This window comes from Urocitellus parryii, chromosome 9 (genome assembly GCF_045843805.1).
Source record: "Urocitellus parryii isolate mUroPar1 chromosome 9, mUroPar1.hap1, whole genome shotgun sequence".
Lineage (NCBI taxonomy): Eukaryota > Metazoa > Chordata > Mammalia > Rodentia > Sciuridae > Urocitellus > Urocitellus parryii.
Genome location: NC_135539.1, coordinates 7,331,010 through 7,343,248, shown reverse-complemented (window position 1 = coordinate 7,343,248; position 12,239 = coordinate 7,331,010). Strand labels below are relative to the sequence as shown.

At 57.7% G+C, this 12,239-nt stretch overlaps 1 protein-coding gene across 2 annotated transcripts in view; it reads right to left on the bottom strand.

Annotated features, from left to right (window-relative positions):
• Nucleotides 1–12,239, bottom strand: part of Caskin1 (CASK interacting protein 1) — a 15,745-nt gene extending 3,506 nt beyond the window's left edge. Inside the window, exons 1-16 of one of the 2 annotated variants that reach the window (XM_026385410.1) lie at nucleotides 12,146–12,239; nucleotides 6,486–6,537; nucleotides 6,289–6,386; nucleotides 5,982–6,127; nucleotides 5,806–5,901; nucleotides 5,563–5,693; nucleotides 4,609–4,717; nucleotides 4,425–4,533; nucleotides 4,246–4,340; nucleotides 3,976–4,093; nucleotides 2,904–3,005; nucleotides 2,743–2,831; nucleotides 2,574–2,658; nucleotides 2,398–2,489; nucleotides 1,456–1,566; nucleotides 1,269–1,370 (exon numbers count right to left, since the gene is read on the bottom strand). In XM_026385410.1, the coding sequence (XP_026241195.1) occupies nucleotides 1,269–1,370; nucleotides 1,456–1,566; nucleotides 2,398–2,489; nucleotides 2,574–2,658; nucleotides 2,743–2,831; nucleotides 2,904–3,005; nucleotides 3,976–4,093; nucleotides 4,246–4,340; nucleotides 4,425–4,533; nucleotides 4,609–4,717; nucleotides 5,563–5,693; nucleotides 5,806–5,901; nucleotides 5,982–6,127; nucleotides 6,289–6,386; nucleotides 6,486–6,537; nucleotides 12,146–12,239 (1,629 nt within the window). The remainder of the gene's footprint in view (nucleotides 1–1,268; nucleotides 1,371–1,455; nucleotides 1,567–2,397; nucleotides 2,490–2,573; nucleotides 2,659–2,742; nucleotides 2,832–2,903; nucleotides 3,006–3,975; nucleotides 4,094–4,245; nucleotides 4,341–4,424; nucleotides 4,534–4,608; nucleotides 4,718–5,562; nucleotides 5,694–5,805; nucleotides 5,902–5,981; nucleotides 6,128–6,288; nucleotides 6,387–6,485; nucleotides 6,538–12,145) is intronic. The other variant, XM_026385411.1, reaches the window with a different exon arrangement.

Genomic DNA, 12,239 nt, shown 5'->3' with positions numbered 1-12,239 from the left:
AGGGCACAGACAGACAGGAGGACAAATGGACAGGCCCAAGATGTCAGTATCGGAGACAGTATAGGTGCAGATGCCCCAGACCAGCTCCTTAGCACAGCCACCAGGCACTGTTGTGCACACACGAGCTAACATACGCAAATGGACACAGAGGGACCTATCCTCAGGACACTCTCCTTAGGTTTTAGGGGGAAGAAAACACTTCCTTGCCTGGTCAGGTGGCCAGGGTCACAGTGCCCTGAGGAAGCACCCATACACCGTGGACACAGACACACAGTGCTACCAGGATACAAGTACACCCTGCACACAGCACTCCCAGCCACACGCAGGCATCGCACCCCCTCCTGCCTCATGCTCACACTCCTGCCATCTCCCTACCCACATCAGATGCATGGTCACACATGTGCCACATACACACCACACAGTCATATCACATGTGTGTGCAAAAATCCACAAAAGTCTTCACCAAGAACTGCCTGTTTCCTGAGCTTCCAGCTGGATGTCACTCATGCACCAACACAGCACCCTCAGTCACACTGGTGACAGAGTGAGGCGAGGCCCATGGGACCCACACATGCTCCTGAGAGGACCCCTGAGCTGCTGACTGAGTGGATGAGCCAGGAGGTGGGGCGGGGATGAATGCAGACCCACTTGTCACAGACCCAGGGCCCTGCAAGGGTTTGGGTGGCCACTGGCACTTTTCCCACTGATGACTGGAGGCCTGCAGCTCAGTGTATGGCCCAAAGAACCAGCATCAGATTGGGTGGCCAGGCCCACTTTCAGCAAGCCCAGAAACTGTCACTTGATATGGGCACATCCCTGTTAGCAACGGCATAGGCCACGGTCTATGCAGGTACCATGAGAAGGTTAGTCAGCTGTTGTCACAGGCCAGCACACATGGTGGAGCCTGTGTACGAGCATGCAGTTGTCAGTGTCTTTTGGAGCACATGCCGGGGTGTAGCTGGCATGTCCCAACATGGGCCCTCTGTAGCCTGCATGGATGCTCAATGGGCAGAGCTGAGCAGGTGCTGCCTGTGTATGGAGGGACACTCTACTGGTTTCAGGCTCCCCTCACCCTGAGAGGCCCCAGCCTAGGGGGCTGGTCCCAATGCCCTCATGGACAGAAGCTCTCCAGGCAACTCCCTGCTGGTGGGCCATCCACTGTCCACTTCCTAGAGCCCCAGAGGACAGGTAAGGGCTGGAGGCAGGGAGGCTGGCTGTCTATCTGTCTGCCAGTCCTGGCTCGGCCACCAGGCTGTGGGGAGCCTTACAGGTTTGTGTTCAGGCAGCCAGTCAGGGATGCTCAGGCCGCTGATCTCTGCTGTGATCTTCTTCCGGTGGCCTGGTTTAGTGACACCAATGGCCGTGAGGTCCTAGGCACAGAAGAGGCCTGTTGGCAGGAGGCAGGGACCTGTCTTTGAAAAGGGGTGAGGTGGTCAGGTGGCTGCAACTGCTCACCTCAGGAGTCATGCGGCTGATGGTGGGCAGGTCGTAGCCAGCGCTGGTGAAGTTGGGGGCGTAGAGCTGGAGCTGAAATGTGGCGAGCCACTGGCTGACTGCCTCGGCACTCTGGAAGACACAAGGCACCGGCTACAGCCCGCCCACGCCGGACCTGCTCCCCAGCCACCACAGCACCTCCTTCTTTGCTTGGCTGGCGGGCCACGGAGCGCTGATCTGCCATCCATGGTCCATCTGCAGCCAGGCCTGGGTGAGCCTGGCACCGGCGCTCCAGCTGCCGTCAGCACTCGACCTGCCATCCTTGACCCCGAGCATCCTCAGCCCTCCAGCCTTCTTCTGTGAGCTCCACCAGGAGGGTGCATCCAGCTGCTGTTCATGTCACAGCCTCCCTAAACTTCCCCCCATTCCTGCACCAGGGACACCCATACCATCTTGGGGAGGCAGGTATTGTGGCCCCATGTGAGGGGGCTCTAGGGGACAGTGGCCTCAGTTTGGGCTGCTCGGTGCTCCACAGGCAGGGGTGCCTCGCCTCCTCTGCTGTGCAGGACTCAGCCATCAGTTCACACCTCCCAGCACACAGGCACATGCATACACAACCCGCTGCACCCACACACACTCGTGTCTCACACCCATCCTCTTCCATCTGTGCAACCACACACATGCATATCTGTTTCATGGCTGCACCATTCCACACACACCCCTATGTACCTCCACAAGTGTGCACATGCTAGCTCACAGCCTACACAAGTGGACAACACCTATACACTCGTGTGTGCACATGTGACGCACACACAGACTAACAGACAGATAGAAGGACAGTCTGGCCTGTCGAAGCCCCATGCCCCTGCTGTGGCCAGACCAGACAGGCTACGTGGGGGTTATTTAGACTGTCAGCCCCCACCCTCGTGAGACCAGCCATGGGAGCCAGCTCAGGCCCTGTACCTTGCCCTCTGAGGCAGGCTCCAGCTTCTTGGGCAGCTGCTCTCCGTAGACTTGCCCAGTGTGGGCTGCTGGAGGTTGGGACCGGGCAGTACCTGGTAAAGACAGGGGATAGCAAGGCAGGGGCTGCTCAGGGTCACCTTCCTGGCAAGCCAGTACAGCTAGGTCCTTGTTCTTACCTGTAGAGCCCTCTGGAGGCTTGATGGGGCTGTCCCCTGGGCTGGACTCAGAGACAGGCTTCTGGGAAAGCACCGTTGCCAGGAGCTACGACCAAGAAGCCAGCTCATCAGTGCTGCTCCAGGCCAGGCCACCATGGCTGCCCTGGCCCCAGCCATCACCCCAACTGACCTTGACCCCTTCAGAGCCTGCATGCAGGGCATGAGCTCCACTGCTTCGGCTACCAGCCACACTGCTCAAGCTGCCACTGCGGTCACCACCTGCCAGCACAGGGAGCATAAGGTGCCCAGCAGAAGTGCCACCACCCCAGCCCTCCAAAGGACCCAGCACACCTGCAGAAGGCTTCCTTAGCACCCAGATCTCCTCTGGGGGTGCAGAGGGCCCTGACGAGCCACCTCCCTGGGGTGGGCTTGGCTCGCTGCCTGCTCGGGAACCTGTAGGACAAGCACAGCTTCCCTGAGCTCCAGGTACACCCAGGTGGGCCCTGACACAGAGTGGGGCAGAGCAGAGGTGGCACACACACGCACGCACATACACACAGCTGAAAGACCCTCAGGAGACCCCAGATATTTCAGACCAAGAGAAAGTGGTCAAGGGAACCCAGAACCAGGTGTCCTGTGGTCCTGCAAGCAAAGGGGCTGAGGACTCTTGGAGGATATGACCTTCTCTGAGCTGGGGCACAGGAAACAAGCTGCTCAGGAGCCCGAGGCCAGGGCTACCATCTAGGAACTAGATGACTATGGGTGACTGGCCATACCTCCTACTGCTCCCCTCTGCCCTCTTGCCCCACCTATCAATCTCCACATCCTCTGCAAAAGGTAAATGGATCCCCTGCCTCTCTGAAACCAGGTCAGGGGGCTTCCCAACCTGGTCCTGCATTCCCTCCCCAACTCACTCTTCTTCAGCCAAGCTGCCCCTGCTGCCCCTGCTCCTCTAAGTGACAAGTTCCTTCCTGCCTCTGTGCCTTCCCATGTGTGGTTCCAGCTGCCTGAACTGCTCTGCTGGTAGACAGCCCCTCCTACCTCTCCCTAACTAAAGCTAGCCTCTCTCCGTGTTCTCTGGTTGGTATGCTTCCCTCTATGTTGATTTCGCTGTCTCTTGTTCCCTCCCACTCCACAGCAAGCCCCTTAAGAGCAAGAACAGTGTCTGAAACTCCTGTGTCCTTAATGGCCAGCTCCAACCAGAACATAGCAGGCATGCAATATTTGTGGAATAAATGAAGGAATGCATATAGGGAGCTGGCAAGGAGACAGCCCACAGGACACGCTGCTAGATCTGAGCACCGGCTAGAAGGCTGACCCTGCCTTGTCACCAGCATGCCAGAGCATGTGTGTTGCTTTCTGGCCCCTATGCTCAGGCCCAGAGGCTCCTGCCTATAACCTCCCAGGGTTGGGAGAGACTTGCCTGCTCGCTTGATGATAGCCTCACCCAAAGAGGAAGGGAAGTAGCCCACTCGGTCATTGCCTGTTCTGTTGTCATGAATACAGCCCTTCCACCGGCCATCTGGATGCTGCTCCAGGACCTGGCCAAATATGTGGAGGAACATGCTCGGAGAGACATCCTTTCATGGGGGGCCTGCCCAGCACTCCTACCCCAAATGCTGTGGGAGGGTGTTCTGGGTAAGCCTGCCCCAGTCCCACCCACCCCTGCCACAGCAGCCCCCAGCATCCTCACTGTGATGATGTCCCCGGCCTTCACGTTGAGGCTGGTCAGATCATAATTGTTGCAATAATCCTTGGTCGCCCGGACCTGCAGGGCTGCCGAGGCCTCTGGGGATACAGGAGGTGGACCCCCCAGTCCTGCAAGCTGCCCACCCAGGCCCCGCCCAAGCCCTTGGCCCCGTCTGGGCCCACCTCGCAGCAGCTGCTTGATCTCCTTGCTGGCCTGGGATGTGGTGAACTGATGCACAATGTCCAGTGCCGTCTGGCTATAGGTGTTCCTCACCTGGGCATTGATCCCGCTCTGTGGAAGGGCAAGGCCCTGTCAGGAGCCCCATGCCCCTGCCTGGACCCCATTTCCCCCACACCCTAGACTCACATCCAATAGCAGTCGAACAACTTCCGTCTTCCCACAGAGTGCAGCCTCGTGCAGGGCCGTGCCAGACTTGGTCTGGCGGTTAATGTCAATGCCGGCTTGGAGGAGGAGTCTGGTGGCAAGAGCCAGCAGGGCCTTTAGCAGGAACTCTCCTCCCCAGCACCCTCAGGCCAGGCCTCAGTTCCTGGGTCCCCAACTACCTGCTCAGGTCAGAGGTCAAGCTAGCTCTGCCCTCTGTCACTGACTACAATCGTATCTGATGTTTACCAAGCACCTGTCAAAGTGTCCATCCCTTGCTGACCCCCAAGGTTATTTTCTTGTCCAGTTCTTATGTAGTCCCTGTGAGCTCCACTGTATGGATGAAGAAACTGAGGTTCAGACAAGTTAAGTGCCTCCCTGAGCTCAACCAGCAAATGGCAGGGCCAGGATAGATTCTAGGCTGACAAGATATAGAAGACCCTTCCCCAGCTGGGCACAATGGCCTGTAATCCCAGCTACCTGGGAGGCTGAGGCAGGAGGTTCAAAGCCAACCTCAGTAACTTAGTGAGCCCCTAAACAACTTAGTGAGACTCTGTCTCAAAATTTAAAAGGGGGGGGGGCAGGGGGACAGGAACTGTGGCTCAGTGGTTAAGTGCCCCTGAGTTCAATCTCTGGTATCTATCAATCAATCGATCAATCAATCAATTACAAATAGGGCTGGGGAGGTAGCTCAGTGGCAAAGCACCCTAGGTTAAATCTCCAATACCAAAAAAAGGAAACAAACAAAACCCTTTCCCAGTCCCTCCTGCTTATTCTTTATTCGGCAGCTGAAGGCCATACTCAGAAGCCTGACCATAACACTATGGCTTCTGGGAGGCCCCTCTTATCCCCAGGTCAGAGGCAGGAACCCTGAGCTCCTGGATGCTGTCAAGCCCCAGGGATCCTGAGGTTTGGTCCTGTCCCTGTTAATAGCCATACCTGATGATGTCAATGTGGCCATTCTTGGCTGCCAGGTGCAGGGGGCTGGTGCCGTTGGGGTCAGTGGTGTCTCCTGGGCGGGGCTCCAGCAAGGCCGCACACATGTTGCTGCTCAGGAGCAGCTGGACCACCTTGAAGGAGGGGTCAGGGCAGGTAGGCCCTGGCTTGGGGCTTCCCCAACCCCCATCCCAGGTGAAGAGGACAGGTAGGTGGAGTCCCACTCAGCTCCCTGAGGAGACTTACCCCAACACGGCCGAACTCACAGGCCAGGTCCAGGGGCGTCTTCCCAGAGTTGTCCACCATGCATGGGTTGGATTGGTGCTGTAGCAGCATCTCTGACTGCAGGCCCATGGCACAGTCAGTCCCAGGCATCACCAGCCCCACTGCCCTTCCCACCCTGCCACCCCACACAGTCTCACCACATCATAATGACCGTGCTGGGCTGCCAGGTGCAGGGGGATGTGGCCCTCATCAGATGGGATGTTCACCGCTGAGCCCGCCTTCAGCACCAGTTTCATGGGCTCCTTCCGGCCTTGCCAGGCTGCATAGTGCAAAGGCCGCATGCCTGGGAGCAGCAGGGCTGTTGGGAGCTGACCCCTGACCCAGAATACAACCCTGATCTTATAACATCCTGCTTTGATGGAGATATCAGCCATCCAGGCTGCAAGGACCCCACCCTGACTTTGACCCCCTGCCCTTGGCCTTGAGGCCCCGGAGCAGGCTTGCCTTTGTTGTCCTTGATGTCCACAGCAGCCTGAGCCTCCAGCAGCAGGGTGATTAGTTCTGTGTTGCCATTCAGGGCTGCATGGTGCAGGGCTGAGAAGCTGAGCAGGCAAAGGACAAGTCTAGGAAAGGACCAGGCACCTGGCCTTGCCCAGAGCCTACCTAACCCATGGTGCCACCACCTGGCTGAGAGAACTCACCCATCTGGATCCTGGAAGTTGACATTGATCTTCTTGGTGGATCCTAGGAGTTCTGGGGGAAGAAGGAGACATGGTTGAGGGGAGGCTCTGCCCGGCCCCTCCAGGTAGCCTAAAAGCAGGGGAGGTGGTGTCCAACTCCCTGGTGGGCTCTACATCAGGGTCTTAGTCTATAAACATGCACTTGGTTCCAGGTGCCAACTTTTGGGGCCTTAGTTTCCCATTGCACAGAGATAGGGAGCGGGTGTTCACTGAACTAAGCACTGCGGGCTGTCCTGACCTGGGAGCAGGAAACAAGACCATGCACCCACATGGGCTTACACATGTGCACACACACCCCCTCCCTCAGGACGCTGGCTGAGCACCTGCCACTGGTGGGAGGGAGAGAGCCAGCCCCATCTGTCTCTCAGAAGGACCCAGATGGGGCCGGGGGTGGTCAGGGAGACTGGAACACCGGAAATGGGGTATCTCTGGGGGAAAAGTTGGTACAGCTCCCCACTGCCATCCCTGGATGCCCCTGGGGAGGAGCTTTACACCTGCAGGGCAGAAAGGGAAGCAGGCAAGCAATCCAGGACACTAAGCAATCCCATGTTGGCCTCCCTGCTCCACAGGGTCGTGCTCAGACCCCAGGCTCAAACCTCCTAAAGCCCTGAAGGGACAACAGCTTCCCTTTGGGGCTAAGTCTCCTCCTGGGACCTCTCTCATCCTGGCTTCACCAGCTGCTTACCAGAGGAGGAGAGCCCACCAATGCCTTCCCAGTGGGCTCAAGTCCACCAGGACCTGGGCCAACCCCCTGCCTGTCTGGGCCATGGTTACATAACCCGTTTGTGGGTCAGTCACTCCATGAGGTGGGGCTGGCAAGACAGAAGCCCCTTTGTCCAGGCCCAGGACAGGAGTGGGGGTGGGGACCTGAGGGCAAGGGATCCAAGGGAGTCGAGTCACAGAGACCCGGCTGCAGGGCTCTGCTCTGGCGCAGAGTCGGCTGTGGGACACAGGGTGTGGGTCCCCCAGTGACTCTCTTGAAATCCATGAAGTCAGAGGGACCTGAACTCATCTTTACTCAGTCACTTAGTAGCCTGTGGCCCTGGCCTCTGGCTTCCCCCATGAGCAGAGAAAGGCAGCAGGCCATGCCGAAGCGCAAGGGCATTTCCGGACAGCAGGCACTATAAATGCTAGCCGTGCGGGAATCCCACCCCCGCCGTCCCGTGGGGGTCTCCTGGGCAGAGTGAAGGCATTTCTACTCTCCAGCCATCCCCTCTGCTCAGACGCTGCTGGCGCCAGTATCCATCTCAGTTGGCAACAGAGCCGCTCTCCCCATCCGTGGCCGAGGCCACAGCCTTGGAGTCTAGCTGGGGTCTTTCTCAGGCAGTTATGTAGTGTCCTCAGGTCAATCCCATCCACTTCAGTGCCACTTCAAGACTCACTCTGAGCACACTCAGGATCCTTCACTGCTCAGCTTCTCACCATGTCATGGTCACCAGGGGCACTGCTCCCAGGACCCCTAACTACCCTTGCCTCCTCACCAGCGTCCCTACTCTCTCCCTGTGCCACTTGATCTGTCCTCTGTACCCACTAGTCAAAGCCCAGGAGACCCTCCAGCGCCCATCTCACTGGGTGGAGACTAGAGTCAGACAATGGCGTTGCAAGACACACTCCCTGCTCTTCTCCGACCTCTCCACCCTCCTTGATGTTCCTTCCACATAGGCTGCGCTGCCATGGGGCCTCGGGACCTTTGCACACATGGAGTCTAAGTGTGGACTACTCTTCCGGCATTATCCCCATGGTGCTCCCTTCACACCCCCCAGGTACAGAGGCTGCCTGCTCAGCAGGGCACTCCATGGCAACCCTTCCCCTCCCACATCTGCTGCATTCTTCTCTTTAGCCCTCGTTGCTGCCCCCTTGACACATCTACTTATTAACATCCATGCCATCCCTCTCTACCATTGAACTATATGCTCCCAGAGGACAAGGGCTCTTGTCCACTGTGCTCAAAGCTGCACCCTTAGTGGCTGAAACAACACCTGCCACTACGAGATGCTTAGTCAGTCACTGAACTGATATCCATGTTCCATACAGTGTCCATCTCCAGGGCCAGCTTCATGAGCATGTGACTGCACGGTTGCCTGAAATTTGATTTTCCAGTACTGGGGATTGCACCCAGGGGTGTTCTATCACTGGACTATATCCCTAGCCATTTCTTTTGCTTTCTGTCTTTCCGTCTTTTTTTCTTTTTCTTTCTTTCTTTCTTTCCTTTTTCTTTTTCTGTGTGTGTGGTACCAGGGATCAAACCCAGGAGGCACTTAACCATTGAGTCACATCCCCAGCCCTTTTTTATTTTTTATTAGAGACAAGGTCTTGTTGAGTTGCTTAGGCCTCACTAAATTGTGAGGCAGGCTTTGAACTCATGATCCTCCCGCCTCAGCCTCCCTAGTCACTGGGATTACTGGGATTGAATTTAGGGAGACTCAACCACTGAGCCACATCCCCAGCCCCATCTTATATTTAGAGACAGGGTCTCACTGAGTTGCTAAGGGCCTTGCCATGGCTGAGGCTGGCTTTGAACTTGTGATCCTCTTGTCTCAGCCTCCGGAGCTGCTGGGATTACAGGTGTGCACCACAGCACCGGCTCTATTTTTTTTATTTTAAGATAGGGTCTCCTCGCCAAGTTGCTGGGCTCTAATTTACAATCCTTGTGTGTCAGCCTCCCAGCTACCTGGGATTACAGGCATGAACCACCATGCCCAGATGAAATTTAATTTCTGGATAAGGGCCCTGCATTTTCATTTTGTATAGGGCCCTATAAACTATGTGGCTGGTCCTGCCACAATCTCCTGCCATGAGCTGTGAGGAGTGAGGACATCTAACCCAGGGTGATGTTTAGGATGCTCTGCCCCCTACTCTTCTGAACTCCAATGTAGCTAGCTTTTAGCACATCCCAAGACTTCCCAAAGCCAGGCCCTCTCTTCCTTCCTACGTGGGGCCTCCAGGCAGCTGTGGATGAGACTGGAGCCCACAGCCAAGTCTTCCTGCTCACCTGGCCACACCTGCAGGTGCTGACAGTTCAGATGGGCTTGGAAGCCAAAGTCCAGAAAGTGACATGGGCACCAGTGGGGAGGAGTCTCCATTACAAAAGGGACCACCCCCACCAGAGGGGGGGTCACCTTACTAAGGTCATCTGCCTGTAGTCTCATCAGGAAGAAAAGTGGTGACAGGAGATAGAGAGCAGGCTGATGTCTCAGGAGGCCTCATACTGCCTGCAGGGGACACTAGGTACCCAGGAGGGTCCCAGGACTGAAGAGGGCCTAGGACTGGGAAGGCTGTCCCACACAGAGACAGTTTCTCTGAATGAAGCAGAAGTGTGGCTGCAAAGGGCTGGGGAAGTGGGGCAGGGCAATTGGGGGCCAAGCTGAATGTCCTGGGAGGCCCTTTCCCTGAGGTCACAAAGTCCTATGCATTCTATATCAGTAAAAACTCCGCTCTCCAATCTGCCCTATAGCTTGGGACTCCATTTCTCATGACCCTAGCCCTCTAATTGCTCTCCTGAGACTACCCCAACCTTTGGGGTCAGATCCACACTCCAGGCTGGAAGGAAACTCTTAGTGGGCCAAGGTGAGAAGGAGGCCTGCAGAGGCCCAGGGTGTTCAGGGAATTCCTCCAGGACATCCTGGGGAAGGGAGGTTGGGCTAGAGGCCAGGGAAGGGCTCTTCCATGGCAGCAGAAGGGCAGCCCTGGCCCTGCATTTTCCCTTCCAAGCAGTCTCTTCTTCCTCAAGGACAATTGCTAAGTGTGCGTGTGTGCAAGGGGAGGCTCCCTTCAAGGCAGGGTGAGGGGCTGACAGAGCCTGGGGTGACAACAACTGTCGGGCAGAAGGAAGGAGAGGGATCAAGGACTCAAGCATGGTGGGAACACCTCTGGGCTCCTTAAGGGGGGCTTGAGGACAGTGCTGGATGCCCCCCACCCAGTGGCCTAAACTCCAGCTGTACTTTGCTGAATCAAAATACATCTTACTCCAAAGCAGGCCAGCGTTGCCATGACAACTGTGCTAATTCATGGAGGGATTTCTCTGTCTGATTTATTACACCCGCCCCTGTGAGTCAGAGAGCACAGATACAGGGGGCCAGGGCAGGTGTCTCTCCTGCTCCAGAGACCATACTAGCCTGAGGCAGAGGTAGAGACCCAGTTGGAGGCAAAGCCCCCCTCACCTCCCCAGGGTGGCAGAATGGCCTGGACTTCCTGTTGTCAAGGGAAGCCATCACAGTTGGCATTTGCTGAGTGTTTACAAGTGCCTGGGCTTCATTGCCCTCTCACTGTTCTCATGACACTGCTATGAGGTGGGGAACCCAGAATCCCATCCTACAGATGAGGAGACTGAGGCCCAAGGAGCCAGTTATTTGCACCCAAGGACACATGGCCACTAGGTGGAAGCCTATACCTTGCCTCCTTAGAAGCCCTCCTTTTCTCAGCTCTGAGGCCCTGAAATCAACTCAATAAGCAGAGCCTCCCAGCCCTGGGAGATAGAAGCAGGGCCAACCTGGTGCCTACAAGGCATGGGTGCCCTTCGCTTTGACTATACAAAGTGGACAGGAGTTAGCCAGGCAGGGCTGTTGGGGGCAGTGTTCCTAGGGCTCAAGAACCTACCCCTCAAGGCAGTCCCATATCTCAGCATCCCTTTGGAGAAAAAGGAGGGGGGCCTCCCCAGCTTACACAGTCCATGGAGTGGGGAGTGAGGACCCCAGATGTGAGGACAGCCAGTGAGGACGCTTCTCCACACATGCCAACCTGCAGAGCCCTACCCGAGCCGGCACAGGTGCCCTGACACACTGACACGGTCATACGTGCGCAGCCGCACACGCTGCTGGTCCACACGCCCATCCATCCATCTCCTGTGGCCTCCAGGGAGGCTCTGAGCTGAGCCCGGATGAGTGCTGGGATCTGGGCTCCAAGCTCCCAACCCCTCCCTGGGGCCTCCACAGCGCAAGCTAGGGAAGGACAGTGGGGGCCTCCACTCCCTCAAGCTCCCCTTTTGCATCAGGGAAACCAGGGAGGACCAGGGTCTGTTGGTTCAGGCCTGAGCAGTGGGCTCACAGCGCTTGTCTCCCAGGTGGCACCTGCTTAGAGCCCAGACTGCCCTGGGCTGGGCGACCTTGGGCCTCTGCTGTTATCAATAAACAGCCCCCCAGGCCATGCCTGGGCAGCCACACCCCCAGCGTGGTCCTGCCCCCCCCAACCCAGAGCCTGTTATTAAACATGGGGTGGGGAGAGAGGTCTGACAGGGATTGTCAGTCCCCAGGTCGCCCCTCATTGCAGGGGCCCCCTCCCTCTCTCCGTGGTGTGTGAGTGTGTGGGGGCAATAGCCTCGCCCTTTAAAGGCCCCAGCTGAGACCTCCAGCCTTCAGCCCGCAACCTGGGAAGGGAGGGGCCAGAGGCAGAGAGGGAGGGATGCGAAAGCCTGCGGCCGGCCGAGAGGTGGGTGCCGCAGGTGCCCGCTGGGGGGACAGCGGGTCGGCGGCGCTTGGTGCCGCCCCTCCTCCAGCGCTGGGGGAACGACCGAGGGTCTGGGTGCTGCTGGCCCCGCCCCGCCCCCGGGGACCCGCGGCATCCCCTCCCCTCCTGGCGCCGGGGAGGTGGGGGCCCCGCCGGCCGCTCGCGCCCCCCGCACTCACTGGCCTTCCCCGGCCGCGGCCTCTGCAGCAGCCTCTGCGCGGTCCCCACGTCCTCCGCCTTCACCGCCTGCACCAGCTCCTGCTCCTTCCCCAT